The 25834-nt window shown below is 55.4% G+C and overlaps 1 protein-coding gene across 1 annotated transcript in view; it reads left to right on the top strand.

Annotated features, from left to right (window-relative positions):
* col11a1a (collagen, type XI, alpha 1a) overlaps window positions 1–25834 on the top strand; it is a 1142395-nt gene that overhangs the window by 444594 nt on the left and 671967 nt on the right. The window contains 2 exon segments of the mRNA XM_072510277.1: window positions 11871–11924; window positions 18610–18717. Coding sequence (XP_072366378.1) covers window positions 11871–11924; window positions 18610–18717 — 162 coding nt within the window.

The raw sequence follows: 25834 nt of genomic DNA, 5'->3' as shown, positions 1-25834 counted from the left end.
GTCAGTGCTGTCCCTGAGGGTCAGTGCTGTCCCTGAGGGTCAGTGCTGTTGCCGAGGGTCAGTGCTGTTGCCGAGGGTCAGTGCTGTTGCCGAGGGTCAGTGCTGTTGCTGAGGGTCAGTGCTGTTGCCGAGGGTCAGTGCTGTTGCTGAGGGTCAGTGCTGTCGCTGAGGGTCAGTGCTGTCCCTGAGGGTCAGTGCTGTTGCTGAGGGTCAGTGCTGTCCCTGAGGGTCAGTGCTGTTGCTGAGGGTCAGTGCTGTTGCTGAGGGTCAGTGCTGTCCCTGAGGGTCAGTGCTGTTCCTGAGGGTCAGTGCTGTTCCTGAGGGTCAGTGCTGTTCCTGGGGGTCAGTGCTGCCCCTGAGGGTCAGTGCTGTTCCTGAGGGTCAGTGCTGTTCCTGAGGGTCAGTGCTGTCCCTGAGGGTCAGTGCTGTTCCTGAGGGTCAGTGCTGTCCCTGAGGGTCAGTGCTGTTCCTGAGGGTCAGTGCTGTCGCTGAGGGTCAGTGCTGTCCCTGAGGGTCAGTGCTGTTCCTGAGGGTCAGTGCTGTTCCTGAGCGTCAGTGCTGTCCCTGAGGGTCAGTGCTGTTCCTGAGGGTCAGTGCTGTTGCCGAGGGTCAGTGCTGTTGCCGAGGGCCAGTGCTGTTCCTGAGGGTCAGTGCTGTTCCTGAGGGTCAGTGCTGTTGCCGAGGGTCAGTGCTGTCCCTGGGGGTCAGTGTTGGTGCTGAGGGTCAGTGCTGTTGCTGAGGGTCAGTGCTGTTGCTGAGGGTCAGTGCTGTTGCTGAGGGTCAGTGCTGTCCCCGAGGGTCAGTGTTGGTGCTGAGGGTCAGTGTTGTTGCTGAGGGTCAGTGTTGGTGCTGAGGGTCAGTGTTGTTGCTGAGGGTCAGTGCTGTTGCTGAGGGTCAGTGCTGTTGCTGAGGGTCAGTGCTGTCCCCGAGGGTCAGTGTTGGTGCTGAGGGTCAGTGTTGTTGCTGAGGGTCAGTGTTGGTGCTGAGGGTCAGTGTTGTTGCTGAGGGTCAGTGCTGTCGCTGAGGGTCAGTGTTGGTGCTGAGGGTCAGTGCTGTTGCTGAGGGTCAGTGCTGTCCCTGAGGGTCAGTGCTGTTCCTGAGGGTCAGTGTTGGTGCTGAGGGTCAGTGTTGTTGCCGAGGGTCAGTGCTGTCCCCGAGGGTCAGTGTTGGTGCTGAGGGTCAGTGTTGTTGCCGAGGGTCAGTGCTGTTCCCGAGGGTCAGTGCTGTTGCCGAGGGTCAGTGCTGTCCCTGAGGGTCAGTGTTGTTGCTGAGGGTCAGTGCTGTCCCTGGGGGTCAGTGTTGGTGCTGAGGGTCAGTGCTGTTGCTGAGGGTCAGTGCTGTCGCTGAGGGTCAGTGTTGGTGCTGAGGGTCAGTGTTGTAGCTGAGGGTCAGTGCTGTCCCTGAGGGTCAGTGCTGTTCCTGAGGGTCAGTGCTGTTCCCGAGGGTCAGTGCTGTTCCTGAGGGTCAGTGCTGTTCCTGAGGGTCAGTGCTGTCCCTGAGGGTCAGTGCTGTTCCTGAGGGTCAGTGCTGTTGCTGAGGGTCAGTGCTGTCCCTGAGGGTCAGTGCTGTCCCTGAGGGTCAGTGCTGTTCCTGAGGGTCAGTGCTGTTCCTGAGGGTCAGTGCTGTTCCTGAGGGTCAGTGCTGTCCCTGAGGGTCAGTGCTGTTGCTGAGGGTCAGTGCTGTTCCTGAGGGTCAGTGCTGTTCCTGAGGGTCAGTGCAGTTCCCGAGGGTCAGTGCTGTTGCCGAGGGTCAGTGCTGTTCCTGAGGGTCAGTGCTGTCCCTGAGGGTCAGTGCTGTTGCTGAGGGTCAGTGCTGTCCCTGAGGGTCAGTGCTGTTGCTGAGAGTCAGTGCTGTTGCTGAGGGTCAGTGCTGTTGCTGAGGGTCAGTGCTGTCCCTGAGGGTCAGTGCTGTCCCTGAGGGTCAGTGCTGTTCCTGAGGCTCAGTGCTGTCGCTGAGGGTCAGTGCTGTTCCTGAGGGTCAGTGCTGTTCCTGAGGGTCAGTGCTGTTGCTGAGGGTCAGTGCTGTTCCTGAGGGTCAGTGCTGTTCCTGAGGGTCAGTGCTGTTCCTGAGGGTCAGTGTTGGTGCTGAGGGTCAGTGCTGTCCCTGAGGGTCAGTGCTGTTCCTGAGGGTCAGTGCTGTTCCTGAGGGTCAGTGTTGGTGCTGAGGGTCAGTGCTGTCCCTGAGGGTCAGTGCTGTTGCTGAGGGTCAGTGCTGTTCCTGAGGGTCAGTGCTGTCCCTGAGGGTCAGTGCTGTTCCCTGAGGGTCAGTGCTGTTCCTGAGGGTCAGTGCTGTTCCTGAGGGTCAGTGCTGTCCCTGAGGGTCAGTGCTGTTCCTGAGGGTCAGAGCTGTTCCTGAGGGTCAGTGCTGTTCCTGAGGGTCAGTGCTGTTGCTGAGGGTCAGTGCTGTCCCTGAGGGACAGTGTTGTTGCCGAGGGTCAGTGCTGTTGCTGAGGGTCAGTGCTGTTGCTGAGGGTCAGTGTTGGTGCTGAGGGTCAGTGCTGTTCCTGAGGGTCAGTGCTGTTCCTGAGGGTCAGTGCTGTTGCTGAGGGTCAGTGCTGTTGCCGAGGGTCAGTGCTGTTGCTGAGGGTCAGTGCTGTTCCTGAGGGTCAGTGCTGTTGCTGAGGGTCAGTGCTGTTCCTGAGGGTCAGTGCTGTTCCTGAGGGTCAGTGCTGTTGCTGAGGGTCAGTGCTGTTCCTGAGGGTCAATGTTGGTGCTGAGGGTCAGTGCTGTTGCCGAGGGTCAGTGCTGTCCCTGAGGGTCAGTGCTGTCGCTGAGGGTCAGTGTTGTTGCTGAGGGTCAGTGTTGGTGCTGAGGGTCAGTGTTGTCGCTGAGGGTCAGTGCTGTTGCCGAGGGTCAGTGCTGTCCCTGAGGGTCAGTGCTGTTGCCGAGGGTCAGTGCTGTTGCTGAGGGTCAGTGCTGTTGCCGAGGGTCAGTGCTGTCCCCGAGGGTCAGTGCTGTCCCTGAGGGTCAGTGCTGTTCCTGAGGGTCAGTGCTGTTGCTGAGGGTCAGTGTTGTTGCTGAGGGTCAGTGCTGTTGCTGAGGGTCAGTGCTGTCCCTGAGGGTCAGTGCTGTTGCTGAGGGTCAGTGCTGTTCCCGAGGGTCAGTGCTGTTCCTGAGGGTCAGTGCTGTTGCTGAGGGTCAGTGTTGTTGCTGAGGGTCAGTGCTGTTGCTGAGGGTCAGTGCTGTCCCTGAGGGTCAGTGCTGTTCCTGAGGGTCAGTGCTGTTCCCGAGGGTCAGTGCTGTTCCTGAGGGTCAGTGCTGTTGCTGAGGGTCAGTGCTGTTGCTGAGGGTCAGTGCTGTCCCTGAGGGTCAGTGCTGTTCCTGAGGGTCAGTGCTGTTCCTGAGGGTCAGTGCTGTTGCTGAGGGTCAGTGCTGTTGCTGAGGGTCAGTGCTGTTGCTGAGGGTCAGTGCTGTCCCTGAGGGTCAGTGCTGTTCCTGAGGGTCAGTGCTGTTCCTCCAGGTCAGTGCTGTTGCTGAGGGTCAGTGCTGTTGCTGAGGGTCAGTGCTGTCCCTGAGGGTCAGTGCTGTTCCTGAGGGTCAGTGCTGTTCCTCCAGGTCAGTGCTGTCCCTGAGGGTCAGTGCTGTCCCTGAGGGTCAGTGCTGTTCCTGAGGGTCAGTGCAGTTCCTGGGGGTCAGTGCTGTTGCTGAGGGTCAGTGCTGTCCCTGAGGGTCAGTGCTGTTCCTGAGGGTCAGTGCTGTTCCTGAGGGTCAGTGCTGTTGCTGAGGGTCAGTGCTGTTGCTGATGGTCAGTGCTGTTCCCGAGGGTCAGTGCTGTTGCTGAGGGTCAGTGCTGTCCCTGAGGGTCAGTGCTGTTGCTGAGGGTCAGTGCTGTCCTGAGGGTCAGTGCTGTCCCTGAGGGTCAGTGCTGTTGCTGAGGGTCAGTGCTGTCGCTGAGTGTCAGTGCTGTCCCTGAGGGTCAGTGCTGTTGCTGAGGGTCAGTGCTGTCCTGAGGGTCAGTGCTGGTGCTGAGGGTCAGTGTTGTTGCCGAGGGTCAGTGCTGTCCCTGAGGGTCAGTGCTGTCGCTGAGGGTCAGTGTTGTTGCTGAGGGTCAGTGTTGGTGCTGAGGGTCAGTGTTGTTGCTGAGGGTCAGTGCTGTTGCCGAGGGTCAGTGCTGTCCCTGAGGGTCAGTGCTGTTGCCGAGGGTCAGTGCTGTCCCCGAGGGTCAGTGCTGTTGCTGAGGGTCAGTGCTGTTCCTGAGGGTCAGTGCTGTCCCCGAGGGTCAGTGCTGTTCCTGAGGGTCAGTGCTGTTGCTGAGGGTCAGTGTTGTTGCTGAGGGTCAGTGCTGTTGCTGAGGGTCAGTGCTGTCCCTGAGGGTCAGTGCTGTTCCTGAGGGTCAGTGCTGTTCCCGAGGGTCAGTGCTGTTCCTGAGGGTCAGTGCTGTTGCTGAGGGTCAGTGCTGTCCCTGAGGGTCAGTGCTGTTCCTGAGGGTCAGTGCTGTTCCTGAGGGTCAGTGCTGTTGCTGAGGGTCAGTGCTGTCCCTGAGGGTCAGTGCTGTCCCCGAGGGTCAGTGTTGGTGCTGAGGGTCAGTGCTGTTGCTGAGGGTCAGTGCTGTTCCTGAGGGTCAGTGCTGTCCCTGAGGGTCAGTGCTGTTCCTGAGGGTCAGTGCTGTTGCTGAGGGTCAGTGCTGTCCCCGAGGGTCAGTGCTGTTCCTGAGGGTCAGTGCTGTTGCTGAGGGTCAGTGCTGTTCCTGAGGGTCAGTGCTGTTCCTGAGGGTCAGTGCTGTTGCTGAGGGTCAGTGCTGTTCCTGAGGGTCAGTGCTGTTCCTGAGGGTCAGTGCTGTTGCCGAGGGTCAGTGCTGTCCCTGAGGGTCAGTGCTGTCCCTGAGGGTCAGTGCTGTTCCTAAGGGTCAGTGCTGTCGCTGAGGGTCAGTGCTGTCCCTGAGGGTCAGTGCTGTCCCTGAGGGTCAGTGCTGTTCCTGAGGGTCAGTGCTGTTCCTGAGGGTCAGTGCTGTCCCTGAGGGTCAGTGCTGTTCCTGAGGGTCAGTGCTGTCCCTGAGGGTCAGTGCTGTTGCTGAGGGTCAGTGCTGTCCCTGAGGGTCAGTGCTGTTCCTGAGGGTCAGTGTTGGTGCTGAGGGTCAGTGCTGTCCCTGAGGGTCAGTGCTGTTGCTGAGGGTCAGTGCTGTTCCTGAGGGTCAGTGCTGTCCCTGAGGGTCAGTGCTGTCCCTGAGGGTCAGTGCTGTCCCTGAGGGTCAGTGCTGTTGCTGAGGGTCAGTGCTGTCCCTGAGGGTCAGTGCTGTTCCTGAGGGTCAGTGTTGGTGCTGAGGGTCAGTGCTGTCCCTGAGGGTCAGTGCTGTTGCTGAGGGTCAGTGCTGTTCCTGAGGGTCAGTGCTGTTGCTGAGGGTCAGTGCTGTCCCTGAGGGTCAGTGCTGTTCCTGAGGGTCAGAGCTGTTCCTGAGGGTCAGTGCTGTTCCTGAGGGTCAGTGCTGTTGCTGAGGGTCAGTGCTGTCCCTGAGGGTCAGTGCTGTTGCCGAGGGTCAGTGCTGTTGCTGAGGGTCAGTGTTGGTGCTGAGGGTCAGTGCTGTTGCTGAGGGTCAGTGCTGTTGCTGAGGGTCAGTGCTGTTGCTGAGGGTCAGTGCTGTTGCCGAGGGTCAGTGCTGTCCCCGAGGGTCAGTGCTGTTGCCGAGGGTCAGTGCTGTTGCTGAGGGTCAGTGCTGTCCCTGAGGGTCAGTGCTGTCGCTGAGGGTCAGTGCTGTCCCTGAGGGTCAGTGCTGTCCCTGAGGGTCAGTGTTGGTGCTGAGGGTCAGTGCTGTTCCTGAGGGTCAGTGCTGTTGCTGAGGGTCAGTGCTGTTCCTGAGGGTCAATGTTGGTGCTGAGGGTCAGTGTTGTTGCCGAGGGTCAGTGCTGTCCCTGAGGGTCAGTGCTGTCGCTGAGGGTCAGTGTTGTTGCTGAGGGTCAGTGTTGGTGCTGAGGGTCAGTGTTGTTGCTGAGGGTCAGTGCTGTTGCCGAGGGTCAGTGCTGTCCCTGAGGGTCAGTGCTGTTGCCGAGGGTCAGTGCTGTTGCTGAGGGTCAGTGCTGTCCCTGAGGGTCAGTGCTGTTGCCGAGGGTCAGTGCTGTTGCTGAGGGTCAGTGCTGTTGCCGAGGGTCAGTGCTGTCCCCGAGGGTCAGTGCTGTTGCCGAGGGTCAGTGCTGTTGCTGAGGGTCAGTGCTGTCCCTGAGGGTCAGTGCTGTTCCTGAGGGTCAGTGCTGTTGCTGAGGGTCAGTGTTGTTGCTGAGGGTCAGTGCTGTCCCTGAGGGTCAGTGCTGTTCCTGAGGGTCAGTGCTGTCCCTGAGGGTCAGTGCTGTCCCCGAGGGTCAGTGCTGTCCCCGAGGGTCAGTGTTGGTGCTGAGGGTCAGTGCTGTTGCTGAGGGTCAGTGCTGTTCCTGAGGGTCAGTGCTGTCCCTGAGGGTCAGTGCTGTTCCTGAGGGTCAGTGCTGTCCCCGAGGGTCAGTGCTGTTCCTGAGGGTCAGTGCTGTTGCTGAGGGTCAGTGCTGTCCCTGAGGGTCAGTGCTGTTCCTGAGGGTCAGTGCTGTTCCTGAGGGTCAGTGCTGTTGCTGAGGGTCAGTGCTGTCCCTGAGGGTCAGTGCTGTCCTGAGGGTCAGTGCTGTCCCCGAGGGTCAGTGCTGTCGCTGAGGGTCAGTGCTGTCCCTGAGGGTCAGTGCTGTTGCTGAGGGTCAGTGCTGTCCTGAGGGTCAGTGCTGGTGCTGAGGGTCAGTGTTGTTGCCGAGGGTCAGTGCTGTCCCCGAGGGTCAGTGCTGTCCCCGAGGGTCAGTGCTGTCCCTGAGGGTCAGTGTTGTTGCTGAGGGTCAGTGTTGGTGCTGAGGGTCAGTGTTGGTGCTGAGGGTCAGTGTTGGTGCTGAGGGTCAGTGCTGTCCCCGAGGGTCAGTGCTGTCCCCGAGGGTCAGTGCTGTCCCCGAGGGTCAGTGCTGTCCCTGAGGGTCAGTGCTGTTCCTGAGGGTCAGTGCTGTTGCTGAGGGTCAGTGTTGTTGCTGAGGGTCAGTGCTGTTGCTGAGGGTCAGTGCTGTCCCTGAGGGTCAGTGCTGTTCCTGAGGGTCAGTGCTGTTCCCGAGGGTCAGTGCTGTCCCCGAGGGTCAGTGCTGTCCCTGAGGGTCAGTGCTGTTGCTGAGGGTCAGTGTTGTTGCTGAGGGTCAGTGCTGTTGCTGAGGGTCAGTGCTGTCCCTGAGGGTCAGTGCTGTTCCTGAGGGTCAGTGCTGTTCCCGAGGGTCAGTGCTGTTCCTGAGGGTCAGTGCTGTTGCTGAGGGTCAGTGCTGTTGCTGAGGGTCAGTGCTGTCCCTGAGGGTCAGTGTTGGTGCTGAGGGTCAGTGCTGTTGCTGAGGGTCAGTGCTGTTCCTGAGGGTCAGTGCTGTTCCTGAGGGTCAGTGCTGTTGCTGAGGGTCAGTGTTGTTGCTGAGGGTCAGTGCTGTTGCTGAGGGTCAGTGCTGTCCCTGAGGGTCAGTGCTGTTCCTGAGGGTCAGTGCTGTTCCCGAGGGTCAGTGCTGTTCCTGAGGGTCAGTGCTGTTGCTGAGGGTCAGTGCTGTTGCTGAGGGTCAGTGCTGTCCCTGAGGGTCAGTGCTGTTCCTGAGGGTCAGTGCTGTTGCTGAGGGTCAGTGTTGTTGCTGAGGGTCAGTGTTGTTGCTGAGGGTCAGTGTTGGTGCTGAGGGTCAGTGCTGTTCCTGAGGGTCAGTGCTGTTGCTGAGGGTCAGTGCTGTTCCTGAGGGTCAGTGTTGTTGCTGAGGGTCAGTGTTGGTGCTGAGGGTCAGTGCTGTTCCTGAGGGTCAGTGCTGTTGCTGAGGGTCAGTGCTGTCCCTGAGGGTCAGTGCTGTTCCTGAGGGTCAGTGCTGTTGCTGAGGGTCAGTGCTGTCCCTGAGGGTCAGTGCTGTTCCTGAGGGTCAGTGTTGTTGCTGAGGGTCAGTGCTGTTGCTGATGGTCAGTGCTGTTGCTGAGGGTCAGTGCTGTTGCTGAGGGTCAGTGCTGTCCCCGAGGGTCAGTGCTGTTGCTGAGGGTCAGTGCTGTTCCTGAGGGTCAGTGCTGTTGCTGAGGGTCAGTGCTGTCCCTGAGGGTTAGTGCTGTAGCTGAGAGTCAGTGCTGTCCCTGAGGGTCAGTGCTGTTGCTGAGGGTCAGTGCTGTCCTGAGGGTCAGTGCTGTCCCCGAGGGTCAGTGCTGTTGCTGAGGGTCAGTGCTGTTCCTGAGGGTCAGTGCTGTTCCTGAGGGTCAGTGCTGTACCTGAGGGTCAGTGCTGTTGCTGAGGGTCAGTGCTGTCCCTGAGGGTCAGTGCTGTTGCTGAGGGTCAGTGCTGTCCCTGAGGGTCAGTGCTGTTGCTGAGGGTCAGTGCTGTCCTGAGGGTCAGTGCTGTTGCTGAGGGTCAGTGCTGTCCCTGAGGGTCAGTGCTGTTCCTGAGGGTCAGTGCTGTCCCTGAGGGTCAGTGCTGTTGCTGAGGGTCAGTGCTGTCCTGAGGGTCAGTGCTGTCCCTGAGGGTCAGTGCTGTCCCTGAGGGTCAGTGCTGTTGCTGAGGGTCAGTGCTGTACCCGAGGGTCAGTGCTGTCGCTGAGGGTCAGTGCTGTTGCTGAGGGTCAGTGCTGTCCTGAGGGTCAGTGCTGTCCCCGAGGGTCAGTGCTGTTCCTGAGGGTCAGTGCTGTCCCCGAGGGTCAGTGCTGTCCCTGAGGGTCAGTGCTGTTGCTGAGGGTCAGTGCTGTCCCTGAGGGTCAGTGCTGTTGCTGAGAGTCAGTGCTGTTCCTGAGGGTCAGTGCTGTCCTGAGGGTCAGTGCTGTCCCCGAGGGTCATTGCTGTTCCTGAGGGTCAGTGCTGTTCCTGAGGGTCAGTGCTGTTGCCGAGGGTCAGTGCTGTTGCCGAGGGTCAGTGCTGTTGCTGAGGGTCAGTGCTGTCCCTGAGGGTCAGTGCTGTTGCTGAGGGTCAGTGCTGTACCCGAGGGTCAGTGCTGTTGCTGAGGGTTAGTGCTGTCCCTGAGGGTCAGTGTTGTTGCTGAGGGTCAGTGCTGCCCCAGAGGGTCAGTGTTGTTGCTGAGGGTCAGTGCTGTCCCTGAGGGTCAGTGCTGTTGCCGAGGGTCAGTGCTGTTGCCGAGGGTCAGTGCTGTCCCTGAGGGTCAGTGTTGTTGCTGCGGGTCAGTGCTGCCCCTGAGGGTCAGTGCTGTTGCCGAGGGTCAGTGCTGTTCCCGAGGGTCAGTGCTGTCCCTGAGGGTCAGTGCTGTTGCTGAGGGTCAGTGCTGTCCCTGAGGGTCAGTGCTGTTGCCGAGGGTCAGTGCTGTCCCTGAGGGTCAGTGCTGTTGCTGAGGGTCAGTGCTGTTGCCGAGGGTCAGTGCTGTCCCTGAGGGTCAGTGCTGTTGCCGAGGGTCAGTGCTGTTGCTGAGGGTCAGTGCTGTTGCCGAGGGTCAGTGCTGTCCCTGAGGGTCAGTGCTGTCCCTGAGGGTCAGTGCTGTTGCTGAGGGTCAGTGCTGCCCCTGAGGGTCAGTGCTGTTGCTGAGGGTCAGTGCTGTCCCTGAGGGTCAGTGCTGTTGCCGAGGGTCAGTGCTGTTGCTGAGGGTCAGTGCTGTCCCCGAGGGTCAGTGCTGTTCCCGAGGGTCAGTGCTGTCCTGAGGGTCAGTGCTGTTGCCGAGGGTCAGTGCTGTTGCCGAGGGTCAGCGCTGTACCCGAGGGTCAGTGCTGTTGCCGAGGGTCAGTGCTGTACCCGAGGGTCAGTGCTGTTCCTCGACGTCAATCCTCTTTGATTGAGGAGATTGTGGGAGGTTTGATTGAGGGGATTGAGGGAGGTTTGATTGAGGGGATTGAGGGAGGTTTGATTGAGGGGATTGAGGGGAATTTGATTGAGGAGATTGAGAGAGGTTTGATTGAGGAGATTGAGGGAAGTTTGATTGAGGAGATTGAGGGAGGTTTGATTGAGGGGATTGAGGGAGGTTTGATTGAGGCGATTGAGAGAGGTTTGATTGAGGAGATTGAGGGGAATTTGATTGAGGAGATTGAGAGAGGTTTGATTGAGGAGATTGAGGGAAGTTTGATTGAGGAGATTGAGGGGAGGTTTGATTGAGGGGATTGAGGGTAGGTTTGATTGAGGGGATTGAGGGAGGTTTGATTGAGGAGATTGAGGGGAATTTGATTGAGGAGATTGAGAGAGGTTTGATTGAGGAGATTGAGGGAAGTTTGATTGAGGAGATTGAGGGGAGGTTTGATTGAGGAGATTGAGGGAAGTTTGATTGAGGAGATTGAGGGGAGGTTTGATTGAGGGGATTGAGGGTAGGTTTGATTGAGGGGATTGAGGGAGGTTTGATTGAGGAGATTGAGAGAGGTTTGATTGAGGAGATTGAGGGGAATTTGATTGAGGAGATTGAGGGAGGTTTGATTGAGGAGATTGAGGGTGGTTTGATTGAGGAGATTGAGGGAGGTTTGATTGAGGGGATTGAGGGAGGTTTGATTGAGGGGATTGAGGGAGGTTTGATTGAGGAGATTGAGGGAGGTTTGATTGAGGAGATTGAGGGAGGTTTGATTGAGGAGATTGAGGGAGATTTGATTGAGCGGATTGAGGGGAGGTTTGATTGAAGAGATTGAGGGGAATTTGATTGAGGAAATTGAGGGAGGTTTGATTGAGGGGATTGAGGGAGGTTTGATTGAGGAGGTTGAGGGAGGTTTGATTGAGGAGGTTGAGGGAGGTTTGATTGAGGAGGTTGAGGGAGGTTTGATTGAGGAGGTTGAGGGAGGTTTGATTGAGGAGGTTGAGGGAGGTTTGATTGAGGGGATTGAGGGAGGTTTGATTGAGGGGATTGAGAGGAGGTTTGATTGAGGAGATTGAGGGAGGTTTGATTGAGGGGATTGAGGGGAGGTTTGATTGAGGAGGTTGAGGGAGGTTTGATTGAGGGGATTGAGGGAGGTTTGATTGAGGGGATTGAGAGGAGGTTTGATTGAGGAGATTGAGGGAGGTTTGATTGAGGGGATTGAGGGGAGGTTTGATTGAGGAGATTGAGAGAGGTTTGATTGAGGAGGTTGAGGGAGGTTTGATTGAGGAGGTTGAGGGAGGTTTGATTGAGGGTGTAGAATTATACAACAGGTTTCAGGTGGACTAAGAGGCTGTTTGCATTGGCTGATGATCGCATTAGAAGGACAACGGAACACGAGATTTAATCTGGGAACGAGATGCAGGGGGGAATGTGAGGGAGAACATTTTTATGTAGTGAGTGATAATGAGGTGGAATTCACTGAGGGCTCTGGGAGCAGAGCAGTGATTTCTGAAGGAATTTGGATGGATTGTTAATAATAATAATCTTTATTATTGTCAAGTAGGCTCACATTAACACTGCAATGGAGTTACTGTGAAAAGCCCCTAGTCTCACATTCCGGCGCCTGTTCGGGTACACAGAGGGAGAATTCAGAATGTCCAATTCACCTAACAGCACGTCTTTCAGGACTTGTGGGAGGAAACCGGAGCACCCGGAGGAAACCCACACAGACACGGGGAGAACGTGCAGACTCCGCGTAGACAGTGACCCAAGCCGGGAATCGAACCTGGGACCCTGGCGCTGTGAAGCAACAGTGCTAACCACTGTGCCACCGTGCTGCCAATGTTTTTGATGGGTAAAAACTTGCAGAGCCTACCAGGATGGAGGGGGTAATGGAATTGGCAGGATTCCTGCACAGAGAGCTGGCATTGGCTCGATGGGCCAAATGGCCTCCGATGCTGTAAGTTACAGTCTGGCTCCCTGGCTCTGGTCTGCTTCATGGTGGACACCTGCAGCTTTGTCCACTCAACTGATGTTTGTGTTTTACAGCAGAACTTCTGAACATAATTACATTCTGAAGTTCACCCTTGGCTGCTCTAAAAGGAAATAAATGTGCCCCCTGTTTGACAACAGTCTCTGAAGATTGAAATCTCGTCTCTCTCTCTCTCTTTCAGGGTGAAGATGGTTTTCCAGGGTTCAAAGGTGACATGGGTGTGAAAGGGGAAAGGGTAAGTGGTTTTCTCGCTGATTGTGTCGGGCATGAGGACGGGAGAGATGATTCAAACAAACAGAGGTTCAGACCATCGATAGCTTTAATGGAATGAACACTGCTGCCTCGCTGAAACCTCCTTTCTCTTCACAAACTTTAATGCTTTATAAACTCGAGCATATGCTTTTCCTCCTCTTTCCTAGTTTTGCGTTTGAATTCCTTGTCTGATCTTTGGTTCAAAATCCTTCACTGCAAAATATGCAGAAGTCGATTTAGCAGAAGGTCATAATTCTTGGATGGAAGTCACGACCTTCCTAACATGGGCCGTGACCCGAGAGATGAAGGTACAATCGTGCCTCAGGGTCCTCGCAGGCCCAGGGAGCGACGATCATTTCCTCCCAGTGACCACGGAACCTGGGTGATAGTCAGTTACTCGCTTGACTCCAACATACCCAGTTCTCATTAATCTTTTATTGGTTAATCCCTCGACCCACAGACCCTGCACCCAACCCTGACTCACAAATGGGAATCAAATTAATTTCCACACAGAATCATAGAATTTTACAGCACAGCACAGGAGGGAGGGTAACCAGGGGGACACAGATTGAAGAGAATCGGGAAAAGAAGCAGAGGGGGAGATGAGGAGGATGTCTTTTACACAGCGAATTGTTGTGAGGCAGAGGGGGAGATGAGGAGGATGTTTTTTACACAGCGAGTTGTTGTGAGGCAGAGGGGGAGATGAGGAGGATGTTTTTTACACAGCGAGTTGTTGTGAGGCAGAGGGGGAGATGAGGAGGATGTTTTTTACACAGCGAGTTGTTGTGAGGCAGAGGGGGAGATGAGGAGGATGTTTTTTACACAGCGAGTTGTTGTGAGGCAGAGGGGGAGATGAGGAGGATGTTTTTTACACAGCGAGTTGTTGTGAGGCAGAGGGGGAGATGAGGAGGATGTTTTTCACACAGCGAGTTGTTGTGAGGCAGAGGGGGAGATGAGGAGGATGTTTTTTACACAGCGAGTTGTTGTGAGGCAGAGTGGGAGATAAGGAGGATGTTTTTTACACAGCGAGTTGTTGTGAGGCAGAGGGGGAGATGAGGAGGATGTTTTTTACACAGCGAGTTGTGAGGCAGAGGGGGAGATGAGGAGGATGTTTTTTACACAGCGCGTTGTTGTGAGGCAGAGGGGGAGATGAGGAGGATGTTTTTTACACAGCGAGTTGTTGTGAGGCAGAGGGGGAGATGAGGAGAATGTTTTTTACACAGCGAGTTGTTGTGAGGCAGAGGGGGAGATGAGGAGGATGTTTTTTACACAGCGAGTTGTTGTGAAGCAGAGGGGGAGATGAGGAGGATGTTTTTTACACAGCGAGTTGTTGTGAGGCAGAGGGGGAGATGAGGAGGATGTTTTTTACACAGCGAGTTGTTGTGAGGCAGAGGGGGAGATGAGGAGGATGTTTTTTACACAGTGAGTTGTTGTGAGGCAGAGGGGGGGATGAGGAGGATGTTTTTTACACAGTGAGTTGTTGTGAAGCAGAGGGGGAGATGAGGAGGATGTTTTTTACACAGCGAGTTGTTGTGAAGCAGAGAGGGAGATGAGGAGGATGTTTTTTACACAGTGAGTTGTTGTGAGGCAGAGGGGGAGATGAGGAGGATGTTTTTTACACAGTGAGTTGTTGTGAGGCAGAGGGGGGGATGAGGAGGATGTTTTTTACACAGCGAGTTGTTGTGAGGCAGAGGGGGAGATGAGGAGGATGTTTTTTACACAGCGAGTTGTTGTGGGGCAGAGGGGGAGATGAGGAGGATGTTTTTTACACAGCGAGTTGTTGTGAGGCAGAGGGGGACATGAGGAGGATGTTTTTTACACAGCGAGTTGTTGTGAGGCAGAGGGGGAGAGGAGGAGGATGTTTTTTACACAGCGAGTTGTTGTGAAGCAGAGGGGGAGATGAGGAGGATGTTTTGTACACAGCGAGTTGTGAGGCAGAGGGGGAGATGAGGAGGATGTTTTTTACACAGCGAGTTGTTGTGAGGCAGAGGGGGAGATGAGGAGGATGTTTTTTACACAGCGAGTTGTTGTGAGGCAGAGGGGGAGATGAGGAGGATGTTTTTTACACAGCGAGTTGTTGTGAGGCAGAGGGGGAGATGAGGAGGATGTTTTTTACACAGCGAGTTGTTGTGAGGCAGAGGGGGAGATGAGGAGGATGTTTTTTACACAGCGAGTTGTTGTGAAGCAGAGGGGGAGATGAGGAGGATGTTTTTTACACAGCGAGTTGTTGTGAGGCAGAGGGGGAGATGAGGAGGATGTTTTTTACATAGCGAGTTGTTGTGAGGCAGAGGGGGAGATGAGGAGGATGTTTTTTACACAGCGAGTTGTTGTGAGGCAGAGGGGGAGATGAGGAGGATGTTTTTTACACAGCGAGTTGTTGTGAAGCAGAGGGGGAGATGAGGAGGATGTTTTTTACACAGCGAGTTGTTGTGAGGCAGAGGGGGAGATGAGGAGGATGTTTTTTACACAGCGAGTTGTTGTGAGGCAGAGGGGGAGATGAGGAGGATGTTTTTTACACAGCGAGTTGTTGTGAAGCAGAGGGGGAGATGAGGAGGATGTTTTTTACACAGCGAGTTGTTGTGAGGCAGAGGGGGAGATGAGGAGGATGTTTTTTACATAGCGAGTTGTTGTGAGGCAGAGGGGGAGATGAGGAGGATGTTTTTTACACAGCGAGTTGTTGTGAGGCAGAGGGGGAGATGAGGAGGATGTTTTTTACACAGCGAGTTGTTGTGAAGCAGAGGGGGAGATGAGGAGGATGTTTTTTACACAGCGAGTTGTTGTGAGGCAGAGGGGGAGATGAGGAGGATGTTTTTTACACAGCGAGTTGTTGTGAAGCAGAGGGGGAGATGAGGAGGATGTTTTTTACACAGCGAGTTGTTGTGAGGCAGAGGGGGAGATGAGGAGGATGTTTTTTACACAGCGAGTTGTTGTGAGGCAGAGGGGGAGATGAGGAGGATGTTTTTTACACAGCGAGTTGTTGTGAGGCAGAGGGGGAGATGAGGAGGATGTTTTTTACACAGCGAGTTGTTGTGAGGCAGAGGGGGAGCTGAGGAGATGTTTTTTACATAGCGAGTTGTTGTGAAGCAGAGGGGGAGATGAGGAGGATGTTTTTTACACAGCGAGTTGTGAGGCAGAGGGGGAGATGAGGAGGATGTTTTTTACACAGCGAGTTGTTGTGAGGCAGAGGGGGAGATGAGGAGGATGTTTTTTACACAGCGAGTTGTTGTGAGGCAGAGGGGGAGATGAGGAGGATGTTTTTTACACAGCGAGTTGTTGTGAGGCAGAGGGGGAGATGAGGAGGATGTTTTTTACACAGCGAGTTGTTGTGAGGCAGAGGGGGAGATGAGGAGGATGTTTTTTACACAGCGAGTTGTTGTGAGGCAGAGGGGGAGATGAGGAGATGTTTTTTACACAGCGAGTTGTTGTGAGGCAGAGGGGGAGATGAGGAGGATGTTTTTTACACAGCGAGTTGTTGTGAGGCAGAGGGGGAGATGAGGAGGATGTTTTTTACACAGCGAGTTGTTGTGAGGCAGAGGGGGAGATGAGGAGATGTTTTTTACACAGCGAGTTGTTGTGAAGCAGAGGGGGAGATGAGGAGGATGTTTTTTACACAGCGAGTTGTTGTGAGGCAGAGGGGGAGATGAGGAGGATGTTTTTTACACAGCGAGTTGTTGTGAGGCAGAGGGGGAGATGAGGAGGATGTTTTTTACACAGCGAGTTGTTGTGAGGCAGGGGGGGAGATGAGGAGGATGTTTTTTACACAGCGAGTTGTTGTGAGGCAGAGGGGGAGATGAGGAGGATGTTTTTTACACAGCGAGTTGTTGTGAGGCAGAGGGGGAGATGAGGAGGATGTTTTTTACACAGCGAGTTGTTGTGAGGCAGAGGGGGAGATGAGGAGGATGTTTTTTACACAGCGAGTTGTTGTGAGGCAGAGGGGGAGATGAGAATGTTTTTTACACAGCGAGTTGTTGTGAAGCAGAGGGGGAGATGAGGAGGATGTTTTTTACACAGCGAGTTGTTGTGAGGCAGAGGGGGAGATGAGGAGGATGTTTTTTACACAGCGAGTTGTTGTGAGGCAGAGGGGGAGATGAGGAGGATGTTTTTTACACAGCGAGTTGTTGTGAGGCAGAGGGGGAGATGAGGAGGATGTTTTTTACACAGCGAGTTGTTGTGAGGCAGAGGGGGAGATGAGAATGTTTTTTACACAGCGAGTTGTTGTGAAGCAGAGGGGGAGATGAGGAGGATGTTTTTTACACAGCGAGTTGTTGTGAGGCAGAGGGGGAGATGTGGAGGATGTTTTTTACACAGCGAGTTGTGAGGCAGAGGGGGAGATGAGGAGGATGTTTTTTACACAGCGAGTTGTTGTGAGGCAGAGGGGGAGATGAGGAGGATGTTTTTTACACAGCGAGTTGTTGTGAGGCAGAGGGGGAGATGAGGAGGATGTTTTTTACACAGCGAGTTGTTGTGAGGCAGAGGGGGAGATGAGGAGGATGTTTTTTACACAGCGAGTTGTTGTGAAGCAGAGGGGGAGATGAGGAGGATGTTTTTTACAAAGCGAGTTGTTGTGAAGCAGAGGGGGAGATGAGGAGGATGTTTTTTACACAGCGAGTTGTTGTGAGGCAGAGGGGGAGATGAGGAGGATGTTTTTTACACAGCGAGTTGTTGTGAGGCAGAGGGGGAGATGAGGAGGATGTTTTTTACACAGCGAGTTGTTGTGAGGCAGAGGGGGAGATGAGGAGGATGTATTTTACACAGCGAGTTGTTGTGAGGCAGAGGGGGAGATGAGGAGAATGTTTTTTACACAGCGAGTTGTTGTGAGGCAGAGGGGGAGATGAGGAGGATGTTTTTTACACAGCGAGTTGTTGTGAGGCAGAGGGGGAGATGAGGAGAATGTTTTTACCCAGCGAGTTGTTGTGAGGCAGAGGGGGAGATGAGGAGGATGTTTTTTACACAGCGAGTTGTTGTGAGGCAGAGGGGGAGATGAGGAGGATGTTTTTTACACAGCGAGTTGTTGTGAGGCAGAGGGGGAGATGAGGAGGATGTTTTTTACACAGCGAGTTGTTGTGAGGCAGAGGGGGAGATGAGGAGGATGTTTTTTACATAGCGAGTTGTTGTGAAGCAGAGGGGGAGATGAGGAGGATGTTTTTTACACAGCGAGTTGTTGTGAGGCAGAGGGGGAGATGAGGAGGATGTTTTTTACACAGCGAGTTGTTGTGAAGCAGAGGGGGAGATGAGGAGGATGTTTTTTACACAGTGAGTTGTTGTGAGGCAGAGGGGGAGATGAGGAGGATGTTTTTTACACAGCGAGTTGTTGTGAGGCAGAGGGGGAGATGAGGAGATGTTTTTTACACAGCGAGTTGTTGTGAAGCAGAGGGGGAGATGAGGAGGATGTTTTTTACACAGCGAGTTGTTGTGAGGCAGAGGGGGAGATGAGGAGGATGTTTTTTACACAGCGAGTTGTTGTGAGGCAGGGGGGGAGATGAGGAGGATGTTTTTTACACAGCGAGTTGTTGTGAGGCAGAGGGGGAGATGAGGAGATGTTTTTTACACAGCGAGTTGTTGTGAAGCAGAGGGGGAGATGAGGAGGATGTTTTTTACACAGCGAGTTGTTGTGAGGCAGAGGGGGAGATGAGGAGGATGTTTTTTACACAGCGAGTTGTTGTGAGGCAGAGGGGGAGATGAGGAGGATGTTTTTTACACAGCGAGTTGTGAGGCAGAGGGGGAGATGAGGAGGATGTTTTTTACACAGCGAGTTGTTGTGAAGCAGAGGGGGGGATGAGGAGGATGTTTTTTACACAGCGAGTTGTTGTGAGGCAGAGGGGGAGATGAGGAGGATGTTTTTTACACAGCGAGTTGTTGTGAGGCAGAGGGGGAGATGAGGAGGATGTTTTTTACACAGCGAGTTGTTGTGAGGCAGAGGGGGAGATGAGGAGGATGTTTTTTACACAGCGAGTTGTTGTGAGGCAGAGGGGGAGATGAGGAGGATGTTTTTTACACAGCGAGTTGTTGTGAGGCAGAGGGGGAGATGAGGAGGATGTTTTTTACACAGCGAGTTGTGAGGCAGAGGGGGAGATGAGGAGGATGTTTTTTACACAGCGAGTTGTTGTGAGGCAGAGGGGGAGATGAGGAGGATGTTTTTTACACAGCGAGTTGTTGTGAAGCAGAGGGGGGGATGAGGAGGATGTTTTTACACAGCGAGTTGTTGTGAGGCAGAGGGGGAGATGAGGAGGATGTTTTTTACACAGCGAGTTGTTGTGAGGCAGAGGGGGAGATGAGGAGGATGTTTTTTACACAGCGAGTTGTTGTGAGGCAGAGGGGGAGATGAGGAGGATGTTTTTTACACAGCGAGTTGTTGTGATCGGGAAGGTGCTGCCTGAAAGGGCGGTGGAAGCAGATTCAACAATAACTTTCAAAAGGGAACTGGATAAATAAATGGAAAATAAAAATTTTGAAGAGAAATGAGGAAAGAGCAGAGGAGTGGGATGAATTTGAGATCGCTTTCAAAGAGACAATGATGTACCAATTGGCCTCTTCATGTGCTGGATGATTCTACCCTCCTGGGTTGCTCCAGGCTGGGTTGATATTTTTGAAAGAATGTGTTAATAATTGACAGAGAGGAAGTGGCCATCTGTCCGCACTGTGTACCGACTGCTTATTCTCTGGAACAGGGTGAAAATGGATTGGTCGGACCACGAGGTGAAGATGGACCGGAGGGTCCGAAAGGTCGAGCTGGGCCCCCAGGAGACGCTGGGTCACCGGGATCTGCCGGAGAGAAGGTTGGTCGCAGAGCCCGAGAACAGAGGTTGAATTAGCAATGGTGTAACCTGGAGAGGGCTGATGTGATCGCTGGTTTTAGAGTCCGAAGGGGCTGGACAATGTCAGCGATGACCAGCTGTCTCCCCGTGTCCAGAACACGGCCTGAGTTTGAAGGAGGAAATTTTAAACAGTATTTCAGTGATTGATCTCTGGAATAGATCCCCCAGGGAGACGGTGGAAGCCGTTAGTATCGATTCATTCCTGAGCTGAAGTCATTTTAATGGCAGCTTGATGAGCAATGGCAGCCCAGAGAATATTAAACACAACGTCCTCGTCAAACAGAACAGCTTACACAATATCAGCAAAAACGGCAAAGGTTGAAAAATGTGTAACTCACCTTTAGCTCAGGGTCATGGTCTAATATACTGGGGTTCAAACTAAAACCATTGACCCACACACTGACCACACCCACACACCGACCACACCCACACACTGACCACACCCACACACTGACCACACCCACACACTGACCACACCCACACACTGACCACACCCACACACTGACCACACCCACACACTGACCACACCCACACACTGACCACACCCACACTGAACACACCCACACACCGACCACACCCACACACTGACCACACCCACTCACTGACCACACCCACACACTGACCACACCCACACACTGACCACATTCACACACTGACACACCCACACACTGACCATACCCACACACTGACCACACCCACACACTGACCACACACCCACACACTGACCACACCCACTCACTGACCACACCCACACACTGACCACACCCACACACTGACCACACCCACACACTGACCACACCCACACACTGACCACACCCACACACTGACACACCCACACACTGACCACACCCACACACTGACCACACACCCACACACTGACCACACCCACTCACTGACACACCCACACACTGACCACACCCACACACTGACCACACACCCACACACTGACCACACCCACTCACTGACCACACCCACACACTGACCACACCCACACACTGACCACACCCACACACTGACCACACCCACACACTGACCACACCCACACTGACCACCCACACACTGACCACACCCACACACTGACCACACCCACACACTGACCACACCCACACACTGACCACACACACACTGACCACACCCACACACTGACCACACCCACACACTGACCACACCCACACACTGACCACACCCACACTGACCACCCACACACTGACACACCCACATACTGACCACCCACACACTGACCACACCCACACACTGACCGCACACACATACTGACCACACCCACACACTGACCGCACCCACACTGACCACACCCACACACTGACCGCACCCACACACTAACCACCCACACACTGACCACACACACACTGACCACACCCACACACTAACCACCCACACACTGACCACACCCACACACTGACCACACCCACACACTGACCGCACCCACACACTAACCACCCACACACTGACCACACACACACTGACCACACCCACACACTGACCACCCACACACTGACCGCACCCACACACTAACCACCCACACACTGACCACACACACACTGACCACACCCACACACTGACCACACCCACACACTGACCACACCCACACACTGACCACACACACACTGACCACACCCACACACTGACCACACCCACACACTGACCACACACACACTGACCACACCCACACACTGACCACACACACACTGACCACACCCACACACTGACCACACCCACACACTGACCACACCCACACACTGACCACACACACACTGACCACACCCACACACTGACCACACCCACACACTGACCACACCCACACACTGACCACACCCACACACTGACCACACCCACACACTGACCACACCCACACACTGACCACACACACATACTGACCACACCCACACACTGACCACACCCACACACTGACCACACCCACACACTGACCACACCCACACACTGACCACACCCACACACTGACACACCCACACACTGACCACACACCCACACACTGACCACACCCACACACTGACACACCCACACACTGACCACACCCACACACTGACCACACACACACACTGACCACACCCACACACTGACCACACCCACACACTGACCACACCCACACACTGACCACACACACACACTGACCACACCCACACACTGACCACACCCACACACTGACCACACCCACACACTGACACACGCACACACTGACCACACACACACTGACCACACCCACACACTGACCACACCCACACACTGACACACCCACACACTGACCACACCCACACACTGACCACACCCACACACTGACCACACCCACACACTGACACACCCACACACTGACCACACCCACACACTGACACACCCACACACTGACCACACCCACACACTGACCACACCCACACACTGACCACACCCACACACTGACACACCCACACACTGACCACACCCACACACTGACCACACCCACACACTGACACACCCACACACTGACCGCACCCACACTGACCACACCCACACACTGACCACACCCACACACTGACCGCACCCACACACTGACCACACCCACACACTGACACACCCACACTGACCGCACCCACACTGACAACACCCACACACTGACCACACCCACACACTGACAACACCCACACACTGACACACCCACACACTGACCGCACCCACACACCGACACAGCCACTCACTGACACACGCACACACTGACCACACCCACACACTGACCACACCCACACACTGACCGCGCCCACACACTGACCACACCCACCCTCTGACCGCACCCACACTGACCACACCCACACACTGACCACACACATACTGACCACACCCACACACTGACACACCCACACACTGACCGCACCCACACACCGACACAGCCACTCACTGACACACGCACACACTGACCACACCCACACACTGACCACACCCACACACTGACCGCGCCCACACACTGACCACACCCACCCTCTGACCGCACCCACACTGACCACACCCACACACTGACCGCACCCACACTGACCACACCAACACTGACCGCACCCACACTGACCACACCCACACACTGACCACACCCACACACTGACACACCCACACACTGACCGCACCCACACACTGACACACCCACACACTGACCGCACCCACACACTGACCACACCCACACACTGACCACACACCCACACACTGACCACACCCACACACTGACACACCCACACACTGACCACACCCACACACTGACCACACACACACACTGACCACACCCACACATGACCACACCCACACACTGACCACACCCACACACTGACCACACACACACACTGACCACACCCACACACTGACCACACCCACACACTGACACACCCACACACTGACCACACACACACTGACCACACCCACACACTGACCACACACACACACTGACCACACCCACACACTGACCACACACACACTGACCACACCCACACACTGACCACACACACACACTGACCACACCCACACACTGACACACCCACACACTGACCACACCCACACACTGACCACACCCACACACTGACCACACCCACACACTGACACACCCACACACTGACCACACCCACACACTGACACACCCACACACTGACCACACCCACACACTGACCACACACACACACTGACCACGCCCACACACTGACCACACCCACACACTGACCACACCCACACACTGACACACCCACACACTGACCACACCCACACACTGACCACACCCACACACTGACACACCCACACACTGACCGCACCCACACTGACCACACCCACACACTGACCACACCCACACACTGACCACACCCACACACTGACCACACCCACACACTGACACACCCACACTGACCGCACCCACACTGACCACACCCACACACTGACCACACCCACACACTGACACACCCACACTGACCACACCCACACACTGACCACACACACACTGACCGCACACACATACTGACCACACCCACACACTGACCACACACACACTGACCACACCCACACACTGACCACACCCACACACTGACCACACCCACACACTGACCACACACACACTGACCACACCCACACACTGACCACACCCACACACTGACCACACACACACTGACCACACACACACTGACCACACCCACACACTGACCACACCCACACACTGACCACACCCACACACTGACCACACACACATACTGACCACACCCACACACTGACCACACCCACACACTGACCACACCCACACACTGACCACACCCACACACTGACCACACACACATACTGACCACACCCACACACTGACCACACCCACACACTGACCACACCCACACACTGACCACACACCCACACACTGACCACACCCACACACTGACACACCCACACACTGACCACACCCACACACTGACCACACACACACACTGACCACACCCACACACTGACCACACCCACACACTGACCACACCCACACACTGACCACACACACACACTGACCACACCCACACACTGACCACACCCACACACTGACCACACCCACACACTGACACACCCACACACTGACCACACACACACTGACCACACCCACACACTGACCACACACACACACTGACCACACCCACACACTGACACACCCACACACTGACCACACACACACTGACCACACCCACACACTGACCACACACACACACTGACCACACCCACACACTGACACACCCACACACTGACCACACCCACACACTGACCACACCCACACACTGACACACCCACACACTGACCACACCCACACACTGACACACCCACACACTGACCACACCCACACACTGACCACACCCACACACTGACCACACCCACACACTGACACACCCACACACTGACCACACCCACACACTGACCACACCCACACACTGACACACCCACACACTGACCGCACCCAGACTGACCACACCCACACACTGACCACACCCACACACTGACCGCACCCACACACTGACCACACCCACACACTGACACACCCACACTGACCGCACCCACACTGACAACACCCACACACTGACCACACCCACACACTGACCACACCCACACACTGACACACCCACACACTGACCGCACCCACACACCGACACAGCCACTCACTGACACACGCACACACTGACCACACCCACACACTGACCACACCCACACACTGACCGCACCCACACACTGACCACACCCACCCTCTGACCGCACCCACACTGACCGCACCCACACTGACCACACCCACACACTGACCGCACCCACACTGACCACACCAACACTGACCGCACCCACACTGACCACACCCACACACTGACCACACCCACACACTGACCACACCCACACACTGACCACACCCACACACTGACCACACCCACACACTGACCACACCCACAAACTGACACACCCACACACTGACCACACCCACACACTGACCACACCCACACACTGACCACACACACACACTGACACACCCACACACTGACCGCACCCACACACTGACCACACCCACACACTGACCACACACCCACACACTGACCACACCCACACACTGACACACCCACACACTGACCACACCCACACACTGACCACACACACACACTGACCACACCCACACAATGACCACACCCACACACTGACCACACCCACACACTGACCACACACACACACTGACCACACCCACACACTGACCACACCCACACACTGACCACACCCACACACTGACACACCCACACACTGACCACACACACACTGACCACACCCACACACTGACCACACACACACACTGACCACACCCACACACTGACCACACACACACTGACCACACCCACACACTGACCACACACACACACTGACCACACCCACACACTGACACACCCACACACTGACCACACCCACACACTGACCACACCCACACACTGACCACACCCACACACTGACACACCCACACACTGACCACACCCACACACTGACACACCCACACACTGACCACACCCACACACTGACCACACACACACACTGACCACGCCCACACACTGACCACACCCACACACTGACCACACCCACACACTGACACACCCACACACTGACCACACCCACACACTGACCACACCCACACACTGACACACCCACACACTGACCGCACCCACACTGACCACACCCACACACTGACCACACCCACACACTGACCGCACCCACACACTGACCACACCCACACACTGACACACCCACACTGACCGCACCCACACTGACCACACCCACACACTGACCACACCCACACACTGACACACCCACACACTGACCGCACCCACACTGACCACACCCACACACTGACCACACCCACACACTGACCGCACCCACACACTGACCACACCCACCCTCTGACCGCACCCACACTGACCGCACCCACACTGACCACACCCACACACTGACCGCACCCACACTTACCACACCCACACACTGACCACTCCCACACTTACCACACCCACACTGACCGCACCCACACTGACCACACCCACACACTGACCACACCCACACACTGACCGCACCCACACACTGACCACACCCACACACTGACCACACCCACACACTGACCACACCCACACACTGACCACACCCACAAACTGACACACCCACACACTGACCACACCCACACACTGACCACACCCACACACTGACCACACCCACACACTGACACACCCACACACTGACCGCACCCACACACTGACCACACACACACACTGACCACACTCACACATAGACCACACACCCACACACTGACCACACCCACACACTGACCACACCCACAAACTGACACACCCACACACTGACCACACCCACACACTGACCACACCCACACACTGACCACACCCACACACTGACCGCACCCACACACTGACCACACACACACACTGACCACACTCACACATAGACCACACACCCACACACTGACACACCCACACACTGACCACACCCACACACTGACCACACCCACACACTGACCACCCACACACTGACCGCACCCACACACTGACCACACCCA

This window comes from Scyliorhinus torazame, chromosome 7, assembly GCF_047496885.1.
Source record: "Scyliorhinus torazame isolate Kashiwa2021f chromosome 7, sScyTor2.1, whole genome shotgun sequence".
In the NCBI taxonomy this organism is placed as follows: domain Eukaryota; kingdom Metazoa; phylum Chordata; class Chondrichthyes; order Carcharhiniformes; family Scyliorhinidae; genus Scyliorhinus; species Scyliorhinus torazame.
This window is presented reverse-complemented; position numbering and strand designations above follow the sequence as displayed.